Below are 24,014 nucleotides of genomic sequence, written 5' to 3'. Positions count from 1 at the left end.
GGACACAACAATTTATAACAAGGAAAAGGAGTACAGTGATTTATAACAAAGAGAAAAGTAATTAACTCAAAAGTCTAGTGTTGCTAACATCAAAACTACTATATTCCTATTTCTGCATCCCGTTTTCATTGATTAATATCCTCCCAGGTGCCTAAAAGATAAAGGATATGGAGGCCTGGAGGCAAACATCAACTCAACAAACTCTTCACCAAACTAATTCTTAACTCTGAAAGGCTCTATATCTTTAAGATGCTTTAAGCTGCGTGCCTCTCGCTATTGGGGGGCTGTAAACAATTACAAGTTGTAAAAGTCTGGGCAGACTGGTCAGGTAAGTTAGAAAGCCATCAAAGGGGTTAAGCCGAGACATTCTTTTTATATGCAGGAGACTGTTAACTGGAGCTCTGAGTTCACTCTCTCCAGAGAAAGGTGGTCGAGAAAGCCCCCTGTAATGTCAGAAGAGTATAGTATAGCAGACAGTGAACAGGCAGATTTTGGTTTTGGGGGAGATGCTCAGACAGAGGACCCCTCGAGACCTGACTCGCCTTGCCTGTCAGGTCTCTCCACATGACCTTGTCGTGGGTGGGGTCTCCGGTGCTGGCCCCCGGCACTTATGTGCCTCTAAAGCAGGGTCCCTGGGCCGGACTGGCCTGTCCGTGGCGTGTGAGGCGCCAGGCCGCACAGCAGGCGTGCGCAGATGCTCCCCGTCACTGGCACTACCGCCTGAGCGCCCCTCCTGCAGCTCACCAGCGGCACTAGACTCTCAGCGGGTGCAAGCCCTACTGTGAGCTGTGCGTGCCAGGGCTCCAGATTGCTCACTCCTCGTGAGACTGTTAACGCCTGATGCGCTGGAGCTGAGGCAGGGATGCTAACGCTGGGGGGCAGCTGCAAATACAGAGTGTCAGTAGTTGAGGGGTTTGACTGCGTGAAGGCCATAGTGAACAGCTGCTTGCAGCCTCATATCAAAACCCTGTCAAGTGAGCTGCAGGTGACAGGCCAGCTGCATCTGGCAGCAGGCTGCAAGTCAAAGTCCCACCCTTGCTTCAGTCCATGCCTAGCCTGCTCCTTATTTTATTTACCACCTCTGTCTCTGCCTCTTTCTCACTGTGCCCATAAGCTTACCCTAGCAAAACGATCACAAAGCCAAATGTCACTGAGCTGCTGTGAAAATGGGGAAAGACGCCATGGTGAGAGAGGAGAAGGCTCTAAGACTGCCAACAAAAGAAGTGTGCATTGAATAGAATACACCGAGTCCTACTTAAACGATGAGTTCACAGCAGAGGTGGTTCACATTCTCCAAGCCTGCTTGGTATAATATGTGGCAACCAGCTATCCAGTGAAGCCAGGAAACCATCAAAACTGCTTCACCACATGGAGACCAAGCACCCTGTGTTAAAAGACAAGCCTTTGAAGGTTTTCAAAACGAAAAAACATGACCATGAAGAACAGAAGCAGTTACTGAAGGGCCACCACTTGATCAAATGTGTCTGCACTGAGAGTATCATTCTTACTGGCTAACTGCGTTGCTAAACCTAAGATGCCTTTCACTGTTGGTGAAGAGTTGGTCTTGCCTGCTGCTAAGGACGTTTGTTGTGAACTTTTAGGAGATGCTGTAGGTCAAAAGGTGGCATGTGGTCCTCTTTCGGCTAGCACCGTAACTAGATGAACTGATGGAACAAGATAGTGAGGCAGAGCTGTTAGACAGGATTGAATCACCGTGGTATGCAGTCTAGGTTGAGCCTGCTGGCGTTAGGAAGGCAGCAGTACCTGTTGTTGGTAACATTTTTCAGGAAGGTGTGCACGAGGCTGTGTGTACTTTTGTTGCCAACCAACACCTCAGCTGCAGAACTACTCAAGTCTTTGAGTGACTGCATGCCAGGGAAATTGAACTGGTCGTTCTGTGTCAGCGTATACCGTGTTGGTATGTACATGGATGGAGCAGCCACCAAGACTGGGCGGCCTCTGGTCTTACTGCTCGGGTCAGAGAGGCCACTTCTGACCGTGTCTACGCACGTGTCATCCGTGGAGAAGTGCTGGCCAGCTGAGAGACGGCAGCTGAGCTTCATGCTGCAGGCCGTGATTAAGATGACCAACCACATTTAAGTCCACGCCTTTAACTCACATCTGTCTGCGCAGCTTTGTGAGGAAATGGATGCAGAGCACACATGTCTTCTCTTATACACAGGAGTGAGATGGCTTTCGAAAGGTAGATCGCTGGCCAGAGTTTCTGAGTTATGAGAGCTGCTCCAGAGATTTCTTTTAGACAAATAGTCATGGCTGGCAGCATGTTTTAGTGACACAGAATGGGTCGCAAAACTTGCTTCCTTGTGTCACGTAGTCAGCCTGCTCAGCGAACTCAGTCTGCTGCTTCAGGTAGGAATGGCAACTGTGCTCCAGTCAGAAGGCAAAGTGGCTGTATTCAGAGGCAAACGAACTGTGAGGGCTGTGAGTGAACACTGGGGCTTTTGACATGTTTCAGACACAAGCAGAGATTCTGAAAGAGACTGAAGAGGGCCATCTTTCTCGGTTCATGTACTGTGGAAGCCTCACTTGGAAAACTTTGAGCATTACTTTGCTAGCGTGTGAGAGGGGTGCAATTGTACAGTAGTTTGAACATGTCCAGTCTACTCCGTAATCCCATTTTGGTTGCTGTCACTGGAAAACCCTGCTTCATAAAGATAGGATGTTGGAAATGGAAGTGGGCCTTAGGAAGCATCACTGAACAAAACTACTGGAGGTGACGGAATTCCAGTTGAGCTATTTCAGTTCATAAAAGATGATGCTGTGAAAGTGCTGCACTCAGTATGCCAGCAAATTGGAAAAACTCAGCAGTGGCCACAGGACTGGATAAGGTCAGTTTTCATTCCAATCCCAAAGAAAGGCAATACCAAAAAATGTTCAAACTGCCATACAGTTGTACTCATCTCATACGTTAGCAAAGTAATGCTCAAAATTCTCCAGGCGAGGCTTCACCAGTACGTGAATCGAGATCTTCCAGACGTTCAAGGTGGATTTAGAAAAGTCAAGGAACCAGAGATCAAATTGCCAACATTGTTGGGTCATAGAAAAAGCAAGAGAGCTCAAGAAAAACAGCTACTTCTGCTTTATTGACTACACCGAAGCTTTTGACTGTGTGGATCACAGCAAACTGTGGAAAATTTTTAAAGCGATGGGAATACCAGAACACCTGACCTGCCTCCTGAGAAATCTGTATCCAGGTCAAGAAGCAGCAGTTAGAACCAAACATGGAACAACAGACTGCTTCCAAATTGGGAAAAGGAGTACATCAAGACTGTATATTGTCAACTTGCTTATTTAACTTATACGCAGAGTATATCATGTGAAATGCTGGGCTGGATGAAGCACAAGCTGGAATCAAGGTTGCTGGGAGAAATATCAATAACCTCAGATACATAGATGACACCACCCTATGGCAGAAAGCGAAGGAGAATTAAAGAGCCTCTTGATGAAAGTGAAAGAGGAGAGTGAAAAGCTGGCTTAAAACTCAACATTCAGAAAACTAAGATCATGTCATCCAGTCCCATCACTTCATGGCAAATAGATGGTGAAACAATGGAAACAGTGGCAGACTTTATTTTCTTGGGCTCCAAAATCACTGCAGACGGTGACTGCAGTTATGAAATTAAAAGGTTCTTGCTCCTTGGAAGGAAAGCTATAACCAACCTAGTTCACTTCAGTTCAGTTCAGTCACTCAGTCATGTCCAACTCTTTGCCACCCCATGAATCGCAGCACGCCAGGCCTCCCTGTCCATCACCAACTCCTGGAATTCACTCAAACTCACGTCCATCGAGTCGGTGATGCCATCCAGCCATCTCATCCTCTGTCATCCCCTTTTCCTCCTGCCCCCAATCCCTCCCAGCATCAGAGCCTTTTCCAATGAGTCAGACCAACCTAGACAGCATATTAAAAAGCAGAAACATTACTTTGCGTACCAAAGTCTATCTAAGTCAAAGCTATCTATGGTTTTTCCAGTCGTCATGTATGGATGTGAGAGTTGGACCATAAAGAAAGCTGAGATACCATAAAGCGCTGAAAAACTGATGCTTTTGTGGTGTTGGAGAAGACTCTTGAGAGTCCCTTGGAGAGCAAGGAGATCCAACCAGTCCATCTTAAAGGAAATCAGTCCTGAATATTCATTGGAAGGACTGATGCTGAAGATGAAACTCCAGTCCTCTGGCCACTTAATGTGAAGAACTGACTCATTGGAAAAGACCCTGATGCTGGGAAAGATTGAAGGCAGGAGGAGACGGGGACGACAGAGGATGAGATGGTTAGATGGTTAGACTTCATGGCCATGAGTTTGAGCAAGCTCTGGGAGTTGGTGATGGACAGGGAGGCCTGGTGTGCTGCAGTCAACGGGGCTGCAAAGAGTTGGACCCGACTGAGCGACTGAACTGAACTGAACTGATTATAACTGGTAGTAGAAAAGAAATACAAATTTCCATCTGGATGTTGTCATTCTAAGGACATATAATGGCTAAAAGCAAAAGTTTCTGAGTTTATTCTTCTACTTCTTCCCATTGCTCTCTACTAAAATCTCTGCTTTCTGTTTGATGAAGTCTTTGGAACTCAGCATATCTTTGTAAAGGGAAAGTGGTGCCTTTCTCCGGGGACTTGGTGATAAGATTGCTATGCCTAATGGTAGACTGTGAAAACCAAAATCCAGATCGAAAGTTTGTTGTGTTAATTTGTTATTTTTGTCATTCACATAGTATTTTCTAAACCTTTAACAGTGTTACTGGTTTTAAATTTAGCCGTGAGTCGTTCCAAGTATTAAGAGCCTATTGAAAATCTGCCTTTGCGTCACGGCTGGTTTTGGTTTTCTGTACACCCTCTTTTGTTGCTCACTCAGTCATGTCTGAGTCTTTGTGACCGCGTGGACTGCAGCACGCCAGGCCTCCCTGTCCTTCACCATCTCCCAGAGCTTGCTCAGACTCATTTGAGTCAGTGATGCCATCCAGCCATCTCATCGTCTTGTACCCCCTTCTCTTCCTGCCTTCAATCTCTCCCAGCGTCAGGATCTTTTCCAATGAGTCAGTTCTTCACATCAGGTGGCCAAAGTATTGGAGCTTCAGCTTCGGCATCAGTCCTTCCAATGAATATTCACGAATGGTTTCCTTTAGGATTGACTGACTTGATCTCCTTGCAGTCCAAGGGACTCTCAAGAGTCTTCTCCAACACCACAGTTCGAAAGTATCAATTCTTCTGTGCTCAGCCTTCTTCACAGTCCAACTCTCGCATCCGTATATGACTACTGGGAAAACCGTGGCTTTGACTAGATGGACCTTTTTTGGCAAAGTAATGTCTCTGCTTTTTAATATACTGTCAAGGTTTGTCATAGCCTTTCTTCCAAGGAGCAAGCATCTTTTAATTTCATGGCTGACAAAGCGTGGTCCACTGAAGAAGGGAATGGTGATATTCTTGCCTGGAGAACCCGTGAACAGTGGTGAAAAGGCACCCTCTTTAGTTCGGGTCATTTGCTCCCTGTATCTTCTCCCATCCCATTTGAGGAGCACAGAAATCCCAGGACTCGGAATGAGTCATCCTTTGCACCTCGCGGTGGTGATGGGTGTGGGCTCCCACCCTGCACAAACGCGGAGGAGTCATAGAACCCTCAGGACGTAGCGGTGCTGCCGTCCCCTGCCGCCAAGCTTGGAAGGCGCATGCAGGCCTGCTGCTTGAGACCAAGCTGGAACCGCCCCTGGTCGAGGGGGGTGGGTCCCCTCAGACACCATACCGCAGCCTTGGGGGTTCTCCCTGCCCATCGTTTGCATTTCTACTGTAGGGCTGGAATTCTGAGACATGCTATTAAAGACAGTGCCATTCCCTTAATAGTCGAGCGATTCATTCTTTCACGGTGATTTTTGTCTTAGGCTCTGGACCAGACACTGTCGGTGAGCGATGCCGCGTCTATGGCAGGGCTGCTGGAGATCGTGGTGATTCTCTGGAGGAGCATTCACAGGAGCCTGGAGAATAACAAGGAGGCCCGAATGTACACTGTGGACAAGTTTGCCTCGGTGCTGCCGCAGTACATGCGAGTGTTCACGGTAAGACGGCCGCCCTGAGGAGCGGAGCAGCCCCCGTGCGCATGGCTGAGCCAGCTGCTGCCGGGACTCACGGCGCTCTCCCTGTGTGGTGGGGCTGGGCGGCCTCCAGCCTCCGTCCCAGCGCGTGTCCAGGTGGCTCTGGTCTTCCATTGCTAATGGCCTGCGACCCGGTTTTAGAATCTAGTTTGACGTGCTGGGAATTGAGAGAGAGGAGTCTGTGAACATCCAGGATGCACTGCCCCCTGGTGTGGGGGCCTCTGACGGCACCTGGTAAGCACCTGTTTCTGAAGCCTCTGAGTCGTGTCTGTGTTACTGGGGCAGATGGACCGTGTGTGTATCTTCTGCTTAAGTGAAGGAAACCCAAAGGCCATATTTCAGAACTAATGGAAATAAAACTGCTATGTAAAAGTGCAGGTTTATTTCCAATTACAAAGAAAGCGTGGCTTAAACATAGAGCGGTCACAGGTCTTAGGGATCACTCTTCTCTTGGGAAAGTTTACTTCTGGTTCTTATACAGCTGCTTGTGTGACCTTAGACCTTTTAGCTTTTGGAGCTGTATTTCTGTGACTGTTAGGTCTCCGAGATCCATTCAGCCCCTGAAACGCCCATGTGACCGGTCTGTGAAGGTGAAGGACGAAGGCTGCCCCGTCACTAGGACGTTTAAAGGGTCAGACAGCTTCACTAGGCTGAGCAGTAGATAGCACACGGAGGAGGTCGGGTCCTGGATGAGCTGACAGAAGAGCAGTGTGCCCTGGGAGTGTCTGGGAAAAGGCAGGCGGTCCATTAAGTGCTTCAGTCCCGAGCGATTCTGGCCAGAGAGCCTCTCTGCCCTCAGTCCATCTGAGAACCTTGTGGTCTTCCTGTCAGTGGGTAAACCGTCTGTGAGCCACGCTTAGAGCAGAACTGGGAGTAGCGATCAGCTGTCTGTTGTGACATTAAGAAAATATTTTGTGTATTGGAAGTTGAGGATGAGGGCGTGTTCACTCTGCCTGAATGCAGATTACTTACAGATGGAACTGTGAGTTTGCTCCTGTTTATTTTTCAGGAAAATTGTTGTTTCTCTTCCTTTTAGGACCCATCTTCTCTGGTTGTGTTGCCATCTGAGGGTATTTCTTCTTAGTGATCTGGGTGGCGTCTGGCCTGTCGGCCCTGTTACGGCAACAGGGATGGCTGTGGTGAGGTGGCTGCCGTGTGCAAAGTGGCTCTGGGGGCCTTCGTGCTTTCCTCACGGGTCCCTGCCAGCCCTGCCCAGAGAGCAGCCTTCTCCCTGCTGGTCCCTGCTGGCTGGGCTGTGGGCTCCACTGGGACTTGGGCTTGGCCAGGTAGCTCCGTTGCACTGCCCTGCCTTCCGAAGGTGTTCTGATTAAGAACTTTTCTGATTAGCTTCGTTTTCTTGAGTTTTACACTGAGGGCACACCAGGTACATAGGATTGTAATTTTTTTCTTTCATCAGTATTCTTTTTAGAATGCAAGTCAGTGCCTTCACAGCAAGGACTTTGGTCTGTTCTGGGCACTGCTGTGTCCCCAGGGTCTCCTGGTACACAGTGGGTGTTTAATAAGAACGACACATCACGGAAAGTAGGGAAGCATCCTGGGGAAGCCTGAGAAGACCCAGCACACCTGGAGCCTCGCAGAGCCCGGGTCCTGTTGTGTGCTGTCCCCACCCAGCGGCCCTGCAGTGGGTTCCTCGGGCGGAGGGCCCGTAGGCCGCACTGCTCACATTCCCCTCTGTGTCTTTCCCTGCCCCCAGGACGACCGCTGCAGGACCCCTCTGTGCGTGCTGGCGTCCCTGATGCCCGCCCCGGCTGTGCCCACCTTCAGGTGCCTGCTACCCGCCCTCTGGTCTCCCCAGCAATGCCCGCGTGGCCTGCAGGCAGGAGGGCAGGGCAGCGGCTTCCAGGGCCCGGGGCACTGAGCGCCGGGACTCATCCAAGTGCAGGTGGGGACACGCGGTCTGAGCTGAGCCGCCGCGGAGCTGCAGCCGCACGGGGCCCTGAGTGCCTGGGATGCGGCGCTGCGCTGGGATGAGCTATGCGTGAGGGTGCACTCTGACTCGGGTCTGGTGTGGAAAGAGGGCTGTGGCGTGCCACACCGCAGTTTTCTACACGGACTGCGTCTAGTGTTGCGGGTGGGCTGGGCTGATGCATCACAGGTCAGTCTTCCTTTTCACATATGGTCATTAGAACCTTTAGAATGACCCACTGGCCTCTTTTTGTGGCTCAAGTTATGTTGGGCAGTGTTGCTTTAGAGTGTTGATTATTAACTCAGAAAAAATTACTTATTTTTATTCACATATATTTAAAAATGAATGTTTTGATGCTGAGCAAATTATTTCCCCAAAATGGAGAATCTCTACAGTCTGGCAGAGGCAGCACAGAAACAAAAGATGGGGGTTTCATGTGCCTGGCGGGCGCCTGGCACCTCACGCCCGAGGCCCGTGGGCTTGGGTTCCCTACGCTGCTTGCAGAGTCACCATTTTGTCCTGGAACTTACCCTGCCAGTGACTGTGGAAAACGGTGGATTTTTCCTGCAGTGGAGGATATCCGCATGCTCCCGTGATAGGAAGGGTTTGTGTTCCGCAGCTTTTAGCGTCTCCGTTTTCACCACCTTTTAGGAAAGTGAATAGTTGTTATCGAGATACAGACGTGATTGTATATGTGTGGCCCTTTCAGCTGCGGTGTGATTTCCACACTGAGGAACCAAGAGGAGGGAGCCGCCGACAGGACCTACTGCATCCTGCTCGACTGCCTCTGCTCCTGGGGCCACGTGGGGCACATCCTGGAACTTGTCTGCGACTGGCTGCCTGAGGAGCCGCCTCAGAGCAAGGTAGGGGTCTTCCTGCTGCGCTCCGCTGAGGGCGGCGTGCCGGGGCTCACAGCCCTCCTCCCGCCGGTCTCTCCCTGCCCCTCAGGGTAACTCGGCCTCCAAGCGGAAAGTGCGGGTCCAGGACCCGTGTCCGGTCAAACCTGGGCTGGCGCTGGTCTACGTGGAGTATTTGCTGACCCACCCCAAGAACCGCGAGTGCCTCCTCTCTGCGCCCCAGAAGAAGCTGAACTGTCTTTTGAAAGCACTTGAAACATCCAAGGTAGGTCTGTAGAACAGACACAGGCTGCATGGAAGGTGACTGATGAAGTCAGGTCCGAGTTTTCTGTGTCATAGTGTCGCTCTTCACCTGGGGGCGGGAGGGGGCCAGGCACACATTTCTGGGCCCTGCTCCTTCTACCAGGCCCCTTCAGAGCCCGGCGTCCTGTCCTGTCTGCCTCTGCGGGTGAGCCTACCTGCCGGAACTGGCCATGGGCAGGAGGCCCCACCTCCCAGGCGCTTTGCTCTCCTCCTCGCATGGCCGTGGGGGCTCCAGCCCCCCGAGTTTGGGGCAGGCTGCCCTGGGCTGTTGACGTGCAGTCCTGTGGATTCATTCCCTTTCTCTGCGGCTGTCTCTGCAGGCCCGCCCCGGTTGCTGCTGCCCAATTCTGTTGTGCCAGAGGCCCCCATGCACTAGCAGCGGGCGGGACAGGCGGGGGTGTGGGAGGCATGAGCTGGCAGAGCTTGGTCCTGGGCCCCGGGGTCAGCGCCTGGAAGAGCTGTGATCTTGCCACTTTGTGGGAGGCCTGGCGGAGGGAGGAGGCACGGGATTCACAGGATGGCCTGCGGCGCTGTACCTGCCCGGCACTCCGGGCCGCGGTGTCTTCGCCTCCCATGCGGGTTGCTTGGCCAGAGCACGGCCTGAGGAGTCCTGTTCCGCAGGGGAATCTGGAGTCCATTCTGCAGACGCCAGGTGGCAGCCCTCCACGCCTGAGTGAGGGCGCCGCCCTGCGGGCCTTCAGCCTGTACTGTCGGCTGAGTATTCATCTTCAATACAAGGTGTGTCTGAGCTTGGGGCAGGGCGCGGGCTGAGCGGGCCCGGGGCTCTGCACTGACCTCTCTGCTCTTGTTTTTGGGCAGTTCTGCTCAGAAGGCAAAGTGTACCTGTCCACTTTGGAAGACACCGGGTCTTGGTTAGAAAGCAAAGTTTTATCCTTCATTCGCGATCAAGACGAAGAATACCTGAAGCTTCACAGGGTGGTTTATCAGCAGATTATCCAGGTTAGGAGTCTTGGGTCATGGAAACCCTGCTCCATTGTGATGGGCTTCTGGGTCTCATTTCCAATCTGAACTATGACTTCAGTCAGTAATGTTGCTTTCTTGAGTACCTACGCTAGCCTCTGAGTGTCCAGAGTTTATCTTTTGCGAAGCACAAACTGTGTAATTTTAATGCAATTTTGCACAGTACAGGTAACAGGTGCTGTTTTTGGAATTACAGAAAATGTGTTTCTAGATTTCCTATGGAAAGAAAAATGAGAATTGATATGTCTTTATGGAAACCACTCTGTGAATACCTTCCCTGTGATTCGCCTGGCAGCCCCTTAGGTATTAGGAGCTGTGCCAGCTGCGTGCGGCCCCTCTCGCCTCTGTGAGGAGGTCACAGCAGCATGTCTATCTCTCTTCCAGACCTACTTGACTGTGTGTAAGGATGTCATCATGGTTGGCCTTGGCGACCGCAAGTTTCAGATGCATCTTCTACAGTGGAGCCTTGGAATCATGCAAACAGGTACCTGGTTTGTTAAAGGACTAGTTAAGAGCAACTCCCAATAAGAAGCAGTGCCTCCCTTTGCTGGACTCTCACTTTTGAGTGACAGACGTGTAACAAACTGGTTTACGTCAAAAAAAAGAACTAGCAGGCCGAGGCAGCCAGGGCGTCCAGGTGCTTTTGGCACTGGCTGTGGCAGGTGCACCGTTTCTGGCGGGGTCTTAGGCTTCTCGCCTGGGGGCTGTGTGGCTGTGGACGGCTGCGCTGTGTGCCCACCTGTCTGCGGCTCCCGTCGGGTGTCGTGGGCAGAGCTCACAGGAGAGAGCTCGCCATCTGCCTGTGAGTCAGGAGTTGTTTAGTGGCCCCCCACCCTGGGACCCCTGGGAAGTCGCTGTCACCCTGAGGATGGGGTGACACTGTGGCCCTGGTGACTGACACCGTGGTGTCCACACCTGCCTTGGAGGAGGTGCCAGGTGGTACGTGCTGAGAGAGTGCCTGGGAAGTTGGCTGCCCTCAGGCCATCTGGGCTGAGGGTTGTCTGGAGCCCCCCGGGATCGGGCGGGTTCTTGCAGCCCCTCGCACAGTGGTGGGAGGAGTGTGGGGCCCAGGCCGTCCCCTCGGCCTCGGGCCGGGCTCTGGCTGAGAGCGTGCTGCCGTGAGCCCCGCCCTGCGGCCTCCCGGCTGCTGCCACGTGGGCGCACTGCACAGCTGGGGCTGCGCGTGCCCCTCTGAGAGCCGCAGAGGCTGGGAAGGAGGGGTTAGGTGGCCCTAACTGAGACACTCGATAGGGGAGACTGAGAGTGGTATGGTCATGGAGCAAGCCCGGCAGTGAGTTTGCGCTGGTCTCCTGGGGTCTTGTGTGGTCTTGAGCGCCGGCGTGCAGTCCTCAGACCCCACAGCTGCTCCCTCCCCGTGCTGCTGCGCCTAGGGTGGTGGCTGGCCTGCCCCCGAGCTGCTGGCAGTTGCTCTGCGCTGCTGTCTTGATTATACGTTTCCTTATCTGTAACTAAAGCTTCAAAATACCCACAGAGGCTAAATATTAAATAGGAGAAATCTTTTTGCTCAAAGATCTAACTTTCTGCTTTGTTTAATTCATTATGAGTCTCACTTCCATCTTAAGTTTAGGGCCTGCCCTGGTGGTCCAGTGGCTGACTCCATGCTGCCGATGTGGGGGCCCAGGTTCAGTCCCTGGGCGGGGAGCCAGATACCACATGCCACAGCAAAGATCAGCACAGCCAAATAAACAAACAAATACTTTAAATAAACCTAAGGCTAATTATTGAAACATTAAAAATGATTTGCGTTTGGGTAACTCAATTTATCATCTAGCAATTATTTTCCCTTAAGGATTGAATCTGGGCTTCCCAGGTGGCACTAGTGGTAAGTGTGGAGGAGTGTGGGAGTGCAGGAGTCGTAAGAGATACAGATTCGATCCCTGGGTGGGGAAGATCCCCTGGAGGAGGGCATGGCGACCCACTCCAGTATTCTTGCCTAAAGAATCCCACGGACAAAGAAGCCTGCAGGCTGCAGTCCAGGGGGTCACAAAGAGTCAGACACAGCTGACGTGACTTAGCAGCACACTAGGATTGAATCTATTTTTAACACTTCTAAAATTCTAATTAGCTCCATGGAAATTTTTATATCTCCAATGTAGGCGGATTTATTACATAGAGTTGTCTTTTCCCCTCCAGTATAAGGCCCTAAGCTTCTAATCTTACCTTGGACCAAGCTGAAATGATCTTTGTATTTAGATATTTTAATAATCAGCATTTCCCAGGAGAGAATCTGCTATGAGCTCATTCTTTTAGAGTTTTGTTGCAAACAGAAATAGGTCTTTGTCATGAGGCTTTTGGGCCTTTCCTCTCAGACTCGTCATCAGTGTCTCCGTCATGTGGGGAGGCACCTGGGGCTGCAGGAGCTGCGCTGTCCGCACGAGCCGAGTCTGTCCACACTGTTTGTGAGGACAGTGGCTTTGTGTCTAATAGAAGGAGCCAGTTGTGTGGATGTCGGATTTTATATTGATCGGATCAGCTTGGTACTGGCTCACCAGTAACACTCCTCTAAGTTACCATAATATATGTGTTCAGTGAAAAATGTAATAATTTCAACTAAATTGTGTGATTAAACAACAGATTTTCCCAACTTTGTTTCCAGTGAAGGGATTCTTTTATGTTTCATTGCTTCTCGGCATTCTGAAAGAGATAACTGGAAGTTCCTTGATGTGGAAAACAGACTCAGAGGAAGAGGTCGCCGTGGTGTTTGACATGGTCCAGAAAGTGTTTCAGCAGATGCTGGAGTGCATGGCGCGGAGCTTCAAGAGGCAGCCAGAAGAGGGTTTGCAGGTGTGGGCTCCTCCCCTGGCAGGGCCAGAACTGGAAGGGCAGCACCCAGCCGGCGGCCCAGGGTGTGGAGCCAGGCCTGCAGGCCCTGGAGCCCGTGGGTGCTGTCGGCGTTGCGGGGAGGTGCCATGCAGCAGGAGACGGCTGCCCAGTGCCCCTTTCCACTGGTGCTGCCCCCTCTCCCTGGGGCAGCATGCTCCGGGGAGGAGGCCGGGAGGCCGGGAGCCCACCTCTGAGCGCTGCTCTGGGGACTGTGTTGGCAGTTCGGGTCAGCGGGCCGTTGGCCCAAGAGCGCTTCCGCTCAGCAGGACAGAAGCGGAGAGCCCACTGCAGTAGCTTGTGCGCACTCAGCTGCTAGGGGTGGAGACTCAGAAAGTGCTTCAGTGGGAGGGTGTGCATGAGTTATTGGCACTTTCCACTTTATTCCACCTTTAGCTTGTAGAGGCAATTGAAGGTCATTGGCCGTATTTTCTGTAGCCTAGGTCATATTTGAGTTAATTTGAAAAAGTCCTGTTTTTGAGGAGTTTCTTCAGGTGTCTGTGATCTGTTCATGTAATTTGTGCCAGAATTTTTTTTTTCTCACTATTGGCTGTGCAGCTTTGTTCAGAACACATGGCCTCATAGTGGGTGTCTTCCCTTAATGTCAGTGATATTTCTTCCTCTTTCGTTTTGAGAACTTTATTAATGTTGCTGATGCTCCTGTTCTCAGAGTTTTTCTCTGCTCTGGGGTAGAGTGTGTTTAAGGTACTGCCCGGGCCCTTGGGGTTGTGTGTCGTCTCCAGCACCAGAGAGGAGGGCATGGGCAGCAGGGGCGTCAGGTGGGACGGGCCTCGGCCCCGCGGAGACAGGAGGAGGCTGCGTCCCTGATGGAGACTGTTCAGGACTCACGGTGGCTGATGTGTTTCTCGTAGCTCCTTTGCTCTGTTCAGACTCCCCTGCATGAATTCATCAGCACTGTGCAGTCCTGGCACGTGGACACGCCTGTTCACCGGGGCGTGTTCTCCACCCTGATCGCTGCGTCTGTGGTTGAGATAAGCCACTGGCTCCGGAAGGTGCGTTGTCCCGAAGCTGCTGTGTCTCGTTTTGGCTACTGAAGAGGCTGTTTTCTGCTGGCAGCATGTTCTTGCCTTTCTCTAGCTATTTTTCAGAGCTTAGGTACCGCGGGAGGTCCGCTTCTTCCATAGCTGCACCTCACGGTTCCGTGGCTGGTTTGTGTTCACAGCCGTGCTTGGCGGTGAGCAGGGTGTGAGACTGCCCTGGTGCTGTTTCTGGAGCAGCTCACATCTCTGACTGCTGTGCGATACATAAGCGTTACTTTTTCTTTTAAGCACAGGAAGTTTGAATCTGTAATATCAGTTTAGACAGATAGTTTGCTCCTAGTCCATAAAGGACTGGCCAGATCCTGGCAGGAGCCTGTTTCATATGATTAGCCTGCTTGGTTCAAGGCCGACATAACCAGGATGATGATTCAGCTCACAATAAAGCGTGCGCTGTCAGGGCCTGGAGCCCTGATGCTAGTGTGTGAGGGCGTGCAGCAGCGCCTGAAGACAGTAAACGGTGGGGTTTCTCTCAGTATGGAAGGGAGAGATTGACAGGAAATACCATGGAAATATATAAATGCAAACATACAATTTCTACAAATGTTGTATTATGAAATCACAAATGTAAAAGAAGTTGACAAAATTGTAGGACATTAACAGAATTTCAGGCCCTCCTGAAAGCTTGAAGGGAGATCATTGTGGTTTAGGAGCGTGATTCCTGGCCTATACACAGCCTAATAACTGGAAGTTACTCAGGCCCGCAAGGCACACAGCTGACAACTGTGAGTCCATCAGTGGCGTGTGGGCCACTGTGGCCCATTTATTTACATTTTTTTCCTATGGCTGCTTTGTGCTATAACAGCAGAATTGAGTAGTTGTGGCTGAGATCATTTTGCCCACAAAGTTTAAAATGTTTACTATCTATTATTTACTATTTTACTGCTTTATAGAAAAAGTTTGAGTTGAGAAAACCTGATCTAGGCTAATAAGAAAAACAGTTAAATTTGCTTAGTGTAGAAACACACTGTTGACAAAAGTAGATAATCAAAGAGTGTTTGGCAGAGGGCTTGTCAAGTGACATGTTTTTTCTTCTGTCCAATTGATTGATACCACTGTGAATCATGATTATGATAGCCATTGCAGAAGTTAACAAAAATACTCATTTTGAGTTTCTGGAAAGCCTTTTTCAAGTTTGTAAGAAAGTTCAGAGAAGCATAAAATGAGTGCTCAGCCCAGTCTCAGTCTTGGTCACATTACTAACTGGACTTTCTTTCAGGTGTCTGATGCGGAAGAGCTCACCCCGCCAGAGGGCCTTTCAGCCCTTCCGCCATTTTCAAGGTGCTTAATAGGAATAATACTAAGGTCTCCACATATAGTCAGGTAATCCTTTCTCGTTACTGTCTTCTTGCTCCTCTGGCTGTAAGCCCCCAGTAACGTTAGCTCTCTTCCTTTTACTCTCAAGATTTAGCCTACTTCCACAAAGAGACATCATAACTCTCTGAAAGGAACACGCATCCACACAGTCTCTGGTTTTGCTTATCGTAACTCCAGTTCATTCAGAGGGAAACAGGTGCAGCGTTACTGTGCACCGCAGTGCTTCTGACGGGGGGTGCTTGGTGAGGCTCCGTGTGGCTCTCACTGGGCGCGTGCTCGTCTCTCCACGTGGGTATCACCTGGCCTGACTCCAGGCTGTCTGTGCACAGGCAGCACTGCTGGGCCACACGAGGGAGAGCCCTGCGGAGGGCTGATGCCTGCGGACCTTCCACGGTGGGTATGTTTGCTGCAGACTCCAAAAGCATCATTTCAACAGCTGTGGATTATCTTTCAATAGCACATTATGTCTTTCTTGTGATATTATAAGTACGCAGAGGGCTTCATTCACTTACCAGAACATCTCTGTTCTCTTACTAGCAGCGGCATCTGATTTTAGTGTCCCACCTGTATGACTGGTCATGCTTACGGTGAAGAGTGTGGGAAGACTTTAATCATCCCATGTGACTGAAACGTGGTATTTCCCGTTCTCTGAAATCTGGAATTCATGGTGGTTGATGAATCTGACAGAATGTGGTCCACTGGAGAAGGGAATGGCAAACCACTTCAGTATTCTTGCCTTGAAAACCCCATGAACAGTATGAAAAGGCAAAATGATAGGATACTGAAAGGGAAGCTCCCCGGGTTGGTAGGTGCCCAACACGCTACTGGAGATCAGTGGAGAAATAACTCCAGAAAGAATGAAGGGATGGAGCCAAACCAAAAACAATACCCAGCTGTGGATGTGACTGGTGATAGAAGCAAAGTCTGATGCTGTAAAGAGCAATATTGCATAGGAACCTGGAATATCAGGTCCATGAATCAAGGCAAATTGGAAGTGGTCAAACAAGATGGCAAGAGTGAACGTCGACATTCTAGGAATCAGCAAACTAAAATGGACTGGAATGGGTGAATTTAACTCAGATGACCATTATATCTACTACTGTAGGCAGGAATCCCTTAGAAGAAATGGAGTAGCCATCATGGTCAACAAAAGAGTCCAAAATGCAGTACTTGGATGCAATCTCAAAAATGACAGAATGATCTCTGTTCATTTCCAAGGCAAACCATTCAATATCACAGTAATCCAAGTCTATGCCCCAACCAGTAATGCTGAAGAAGCTGAAGTTGAATGGTTCTATGAAGACCTACAAGACCTTTTAGAACTAACACCCAAAAAAGATGTCCTTTTCATTATAGGGGACTGGGATGCAAAAGTAGAAAGTCAAGAAACACCTGGAGTAACAGGCAAATTTGGCCTTGGAGTATGGAATGAAGCAGGGCAAAGGCTAATAAAGTTTTGCCTAGAGGACACACTGGTCATAGCAAACACCCTCCTCCAACAACACAAGAGAAGACTCTACACATGGACATCACCAGATGGTCAACACCGAAATCAGATTGATTATATTCTTTGCAGCCAAAGATGGAGAAGCTCTATACAGTCAGGGAGCTGAGTGTGGCTCAGATCCTGAACTCTTTATTGCCAAATTCAGACTTAAATTGAAGAAAGTAGGGAAAACCACTAGGCCATTCAGGTATGACCTAAATCACATCCCTTATGATTATACAGTGGAAGTAAGAAATAGATTTAGGGGACTAGATCTGATAGATAGAGTGCCTGATGAACTATGGATGGAGATTCATGACATTGTATAGGAGACAGGGATCAAGACCATCCCCATGGAAAAGAAATGCAAAAAACAAAAAATGGCTGTCAAGGAGGCCTTACAAATAGCTGTGAAAAGAAGAGAAGTGAAAAGCAAAGGAAAAAAGGAAAGATATAAGCATCTGAATGCAGAGTTCCAAAGAATAGCAAGAAGAGATAAGAAAGCGTTCCTCAGTGATCAGTGTGGGGAAATAGAGGAAAATAACAGAATGGGAAAGACTAGAGATCTCTTCAAGAAAATTTAGAGATACCAAGGGAACATTTCATGCAAAGATAGGCTCGATAATGGACAGAAATGGTCTGGACCTAACAGAAGCAGAAGATACTAAGAAGAGGTGACAAGAATACACAGAAGAACTGTACAAAAGAGCTTTACAACCAAGGTAATCACGATGGTGTGATCACTCTGCTAGAGCCAGACATCCTGGAATGTGAAGTCAAGTGGGCCTTAGAAAGCATCACTACGAACAAAGCTAGTGGAGGTGATGGAATTCCAGTTGAGCTAATTCAAATCCTGAAAGATGATGCTGTGAAAGTGCTACACTCAATATGCCAGCAAATTTGGAAAACTCAGCAGTGGCCACAGGACTGGGAAAGGTCAGTTTTCATTCCAATCCCAAAGAAAGGCAATGGCAAAGAATGCCCAAACTACTACACAATTGCACTCATCTCACATGCTAGTAAAGGAATGCTCAAAATTCTCCAAGCCAGGCTTCAGCAATACGTGAACTGCGAACTTCCTGATGTTCAAGCTGGTTTTAGAAAAGGCAGAGGAACCAGAGATCAAATTGCCAACATCCACTGGATCATGGAAAAAGCAAGGGAGTTCCAGAAAACATCTATTTCTGCTTTATTGTCTATGCCAAAGCCTTTGACTGTGTGGATCACAAGAAACTGTGGAAAATTCTGAAAGAGATGGGAATACCAGACCACCTGACCTGACTCTTCAGAAACCTATATGCAGGTCAGGAAGCAACAGATAGAACTGGACATGGAACAACAGACTGGTTCCAAATAGGAAAAGGAGTATGTCAAGGCTGTATATTGTCACCCTGCTTATTTAACTTATATGCAGAGTGCATCATGAGAAATGTTGGGCTGGAAGAAACACAAGCTGGAATCAAGATTGCCAGGAGAAATAGCAATAACCTTAGATATGCAGATGACACCACCCTTATGGCAGAAAGTGAAGAGGAACTAAAAAGCCTCTTGATGAAAGTGATAGAGGAGAGTGAAAAAGTTGGCTTAAAGCTCAACATTCAGGCATGAGATCATGGCATCTGGTCCCATCACTGCATGGGAAATAATGGGGAAACAGTGTCAGACTTTATTTTGGGGGGCTCAAAAATCACTACAGATGGTGACTGCAGCCATGAAATTAAAAGATGCTTACTCCTTGGAAGGAAAGTTATGACCAGCCTAGATAGCATATTCAAAAGCAGAGACGTTACTTTGCCGACTAGGGTCCATCTAGTCAAGGCTGTGGTTTTTCCTGTGGTCATGTATGGATGTGAGAGTTGGACTGTGAAGAAGACTGAGCGCCGAAGAATTGATGCTTTTGAACTGTGGTGTTGGAGAAGACTCTTGAGAGTCCCTTGGACTGCAAGGAGATCCAACCAGTCCATTCTGAAGGAGATCAGCCCTGGGATTTCTTTGGAAGGAATGATGCAAAAGCTGGAACTCCAGTACTTTGGCCACCTCATGAGAAGAGGGGACTCATTGGAAAAGACCCTGATGCTGGGAGGGATTGGGGGCAGGAGGAGAAGGGGACGACCGAGGATGAGATGGCTGGATGGCATCACGGACTCGACGGACGTGAGTCTGAGTGAACTCCGGGAGATGGTGATGGACAGGGAGGCCTGGCGTGCTGCGATTTTTGGGGTCGCAGAGAGTCGGACACGACTGAGCGACTGGACTGAACGGCACTGATGAATCTTGGCCATTCTTTGTCTTTCTATAATGGATTAAGATGTGTCATTAAGTAATCGCATTGTTTTCTTTGTTTCAGGTCTTTTTTAGATGAATTGAAGGCTTGTGTCATTTCTGAGGATATTGAAGGCATCGTATGTCTCACAGCTGTTGTGCACATTATCTTGGTTATTAATAAAGGTTGGTGAAGTCTCCTCTTATATTATCTGTGATACTGCTGAGTGTGTCTTACATTGATCCATTTTAGAATGTTTGGGAACGAGTTGCCTGCCAGTCAGGCTCTCAAGGCGCTTTCCCCAGCTTTCCATGTTCCACACATGTGCTGTCTGCCTGGGCGTCTGCTGTGTAGCTGCCCTGTACCAGCATGAATCACAATAGTTCCCTAACATATCTCCTGTCCACTCTTCCCAGGACACATTATTTCTCCTTCTCTGTACCTCAGACCAAATGTCTGTTGCTTTGTCATTTATTGGCTTTATCGTGTATGTTTAAGAGTCAGAATCATTTTTGCCAAAGATGGTGTGTTTTGGTATTAATATTCTACGTATCTGTGTTTTGCTTAACTGTGTGTACTCTTGAGTGTTATAGCCAGTTGAAATACTACTGGAAAAACAGAGATACCTCTGAGTTACTTACCAAAGTGTAAAATAGAGTAATAACTCTGCAAGTGACTACTGTTGTGTTTCTATATTTTTTGACTAGTTTTAGTAACGTTCAAATTATTTTCTAAGGTATTATGCATAGGGGGCTCTCCGCAAAACAAGTTATCCCCATGAGCATGAATGCATAGCATGGCTGCAGATTCGTGACAGGAATTTGTAGCTAGTGTGACCCCAGCCGGGAATCCGGAAAGACTTGCCTGAGGGCATGTCTCCTGGGGGCCAATAAGCAAGGTGAGGGATGTTCTCCACGTGGAGGGTGTGAGTGAGTGAGGAGAGTCTGCGGGTGAGGGGCGTTCCCCACGTGGAGGGTGTGAGGATGGAGATGGAGGAGTGAATGAGTACCTCGTGCTTAATGAGTGCTTAGGCATTTGCCAAGCAGATGACGATTCTGAAATGTGCTGGTTTTATCACTGTTGAGGATGGTGATGATGAAGTCTGATGGCACGGACGGCAGAATGGGACCATGCCTTTGAGAACTACCTCAGATGTGAGGAAGTGTTTTTGTAATCCCTCACTGGATCTTCTAGCATCCTTTTAAAGGGATTATTTCTGTTCCACAGGTCAATGATGCACTAACGTAGGTGAGGATAGGAGGCTGTGTCTTAACTAAAATTTTCCCTGCATTGAAAAAGTGCGTGTGCTTTTTGATTGGTTGTGTTCAATATTTTTCTGTCTTTAACAGGTAAACATAAGAGTCCAAAAGTGAAGGATGTTGCAGCTAGTATTGAGAGAAAACTAAAGACATTCATGGAGATCACTCTGGAGGAGGATAGCTTGGAAAGGTAAAGCACCGAATATACCCCAGCTATGGTTCTCTGAACTCTACTAGGCATTCCTTAGTATATGTTGGGTCTCACTTTCATTTCTGCTAGTTGCAGGCAGGCAGAGAACTGGGCATTGAAGGGACAGAAATGTTTCTGTTGGCAAGACCCCTTGCGCATGTTTTAACTGCTTCCCCATTCTGTCTTTAAAAACAAAAAACTGTTATTTATGAGATCTACCCTAGAAAAGTAAGGGCGTACAAACTCACTTTGTATGATTTTAACCCTAAGCAGGTTATATTTGGCGGTTTGCTGCGTTTTCGAAACGGGGATCTTCATAGGATGCAATCGTCTGTTTGCGGGTGTGCATGGTGGAAGTGGGGAGGTCGCCCTGGAGACTGGAGCAGCGCGCGCTGCTGCCTGCTGTCGGGTGGCCCGCTGCTGCCTCGGGGACTCCTCTCCAAGAATGCGCTCATTGCTGCTTTCCCGCCGTGGGTTTCTGTTGCCATGTGCTGGCTTTGACATGCTGTGCGATTTCCTGTAGACTCTTTCCTGAATTGTGTCTGACTCTCAGACCAGCCACAGAAGCAGTGTTTCCCTTCCATTTTCTGAACACCATATGGTTAGGTGTTACAGAGCTTTGAACCAGGTGATTCGTTTTATATAAGCCTAGGAAATAAACCACTTTCCAGATCTACTTTCTCCTTAGAAGAAAGGCTTTCAAAACCCTAAATTGCTACCTTTTAACAAGATAGCCTTGTCTTCTTGCCAATCTGTAGACCTTTCTTTACTTTTCTTACCTTACTGCACTAGCTAGGGCTTCCAGGACGATATTGAAAGGGAGTGGTGAAAAGAGCTACTTGTCTCGCACAAGAGTTTAGTGGGGAAGCTCCCTGTTTCTCCCCGTTGAGCACAAGGTTAGCTGTAGACGCTCTTCATCAAGTTGAGGATGTTCCCGACCACCCCTGATTTACAAATGGTTCTCATCGCAGTGGGTGTTGGATCTTGTCAGAGGCCTTTTCTGCATCGACTTACAGGATCATACCATTTTTCTTTTTGAGCCTGTTGATGTGATAGGTTACAGTAGTTGATTTCCAGATACCAAACCAGCTTCGCATATCTGGGATAAATCCCAGTTGGTCATGGTATGTAATTTTTTAATATACTGTTGAGTTTATGTTTTATCGAGTGTTTTTGCATCTGTGGGGTTTCCCTGATAGCTCAGTTGGTAAAGAATCCGCCTGCAGTGCAGGAGACCCCGGTTCAATTCCTGGGTCAGGAAGATCCACTGGAGAAGGGATAGGCTACCCACTCCAGTATTCGTGGGCTTTCCTTGTGGCTCAGCTGGTAAAGGACCCGCCTGCAGTGCGGGAGACCTGGGTTTAATCCCTGAGTTGGGATGATCTCTTGGAGAAGGGAAAGGCTACCCACTCCAGTATTCTGGCCTGGAGAATTCCACGGACTGTATAGTTTGTGGGGTCGCAAAGAGTCGGACATGGCTGAGCGGCTCTCATGAGAGAGGTCATTTTGTAGTTGTCTTTCCATGTAATGTGTTGTCTGGCTTTGCTACTAGGGAGATGCTCGCCTCATAGAATGAGTTAGAAAGTATTCCTTCCCTTTCTTCTGAAAGAGACTGTAAATAATTGGTAAACTTCTTCCCTAAACATTTTGCAGAATTAATTCTTCAGTGAATCCATCTGGGTCTGATGCTTTGGAAGGTTATTAATCATCTATTCAAGTTTTTGAGATCCTGGTCCCATTCCTGGGTCAAGAAGATCCCCTGGAGAAGGGATTGGCTACCCACTGCAGTCTTCTTGGGTTTCCCTGATGGCTCAGCTGTAAAGAATCTGCCTGCAGTGCGGGAGACCCGGGTTCAGTCCCTGGGCTGGGAAGATCCCCTGGAAAAGGGAACATCTACCCATTCGAGTATGCTGGCCTGGAGAATTCCAGGGACTATACAGTCCATGGGGTCGCAAAGAGTTGGACATGACTGAGTGACTTTCACTTTCTGTTCATGCTGTCTGTTTCTTCTTGAAATAGTTTTGGCAGACTGTGCCTTTCAGGAATTTGGATCTCATCTCGGTTGTCAACTTTGTGGGCATAGTATTCCTTAATTATCTTTTATAATGTCCATGGGATCTGTAGTCATGTCCCCTCTTTCATTTCTGATATTAGTAATTTGTATCCTCTTTTTTTTTTCCAGCCTGACTAGAGGCTTTCCTGGTGCCTCAGTGGTAAAGAATCTGCCTGCCAAGCAGGAGACCTGGGTTCCATCCCTGGGTGGGGAAGATCCCCTGGCAAAGGGCATGGCAACCCACTGCAGTATTCTTGCCTGAGAAACCCCATGGACAGAGGAGCCTGGTGGGCTTCAGACCACGGGGTCACAAAGGAGTTGGACACAACCTAGCCACTAAACAACAGCAAAGAGGCGTATTGGTTTTATTGATCTTCGGAAGAGCCAGATTTTAGTTTCTTTGATTTCCTCTATTGATTTCTTTTTCTTAATTTTTTTGCTTTCTGTCCTAATTTTTATTTTTATTTTTTCTTTTGCCTGCTTTGGATTTAATTTAGTCTTTTTTTTTTTTTTTTTTCTGGCTTCCTAAGGTAGAAGCCTAATTACTGATTTTGGATGTTCTTGCTTTTCTAATATATTCAGTTGGTGCTATAGATTATTATTACTGATTAAGCATTGCTTTTGCAGCATGGCACAAATTTCTATGTTACATTTTCACTTAGTTAAAAATATTTTAAAATTTCTCTTGAAATTTCTTCTTTGCTGTATGTGTCTTTAGAAATGTACTATTTAATCTCTCAATTTTCCAGTTATTTTTTATAATTGATCTCTAGTTTAATTCCATGTTATCTGAGAGAAGACACTGTATGGATTTCTATTCTTTTAAATTTATTAAGGTGTGTTTTATGGCCTAATATGTGATCTGTCGTGGTGAGTGTTCCATATGAGCTTGAGAAGAACGCATGTTTTGCTGTTGTTGGGTGAAGGCATGTCTAAATGGCAGTTATATCCTGTTGGTGGTGGTGAGTTCATCTCTGTCTTTACTGATACTCTGCTTTCTGGATCTGTCTGTCTGTTTTTGATAGAGGGGTTTTACTTTGTATATTTTGTTATCCTGATATTAGGAGCATGTGAATTTAGAACTACTATATCTTCTTGATGAATTGACCCTTTTACTTTTATGAGAGGTCCATCTTTTTCTCTAGCAGTGCTTTTCTCCATAGAATCCATTTTGTTAGGTATTAAGACGGCTCCTGAGCCTCATTTGGTGAACATTTTCAGAGTGTTAGTGATGTTTCAAGGAGGCAGAAACCCCACAGTGACAGGACAGCCTGAGCTCCAAGTCAAGTTCCTGTCAGGGTGCCGGTGTGATGGGTTGGGGCTGGTGAGGGTTATAGTGAACGCTGAAGTGTGGAGGAGCCATGCTCCCACTGGGGA

The 24,014-nt window shown here is 48.4% G+C and overlaps 1 protein-coding gene across 1 annotated transcript in view; it reads left to right on the top strand.

The window, feature by feature from the left end:
• NCAPG2 (non-SMC condensin II complex subunit G2) overlaps positions 1–24,014 on the top strand; it is a 70,835-nt gene that overhangs the window by 40,797 nt on the left and 6,024 nt on the right. Inside the window, exons 16-27 of the mRNA XM_027969079.2 lie at positions 5,893–6,066; positions 7,817–7,887; positions 8,739–8,892; positions 8,978–9,151; positions 9,811–9,927; positions 10,009–10,149; positions 10,555–10,654; positions 12,788–12,975; positions 13,884–14,024; positions 15,289–15,392; positions 19,220–19,320; positions 20,485–20,584. Coding sequence (XP_027824880.1) covers positions 5,893–6,066; positions 7,817–7,887; positions 8,739–8,892; positions 8,978–9,151; positions 9,811–9,927; positions 10,009–10,149; positions 10,555–10,654; positions 12,788–12,975; positions 13,884–14,024; positions 15,289–15,392; positions 19,220–19,320; positions 20,485–20,584 — 1,565 coding nt within the window. The remainder of the gene's footprint in view (positions 1–5,892; positions 6,067–7,816; positions 7,888–8,738; positions 8,893–8,977; positions 9,152–9,810; positions 9,928–10,008; positions 10,150–10,554; positions 10,655–12,787; positions 12,976–13,883; positions 14,025–15,288; positions 15,393–19,219; positions 19,321–20,484; positions 20,585–24,014) is intronic.

The sequence above is a fragment of the Ovis aries genome, chromosome 4, assembly GCF_016772045.2.
Source record: "Ovis aries strain OAR_USU_Benz2616 breed Rambouillet chromosome 4, ARS-UI_Ramb_v3.0, whole genome shotgun sequence".
NCBI lineage: Eukaryota > Metazoa > Chordata > Mammalia > Artiodactyla > Bovidae > Ovis > Ovis aries.
Note: the sequence above shows the minus strand (reverse complement) of the source record. Positions and strands in the feature narration are given on the sequence as shown.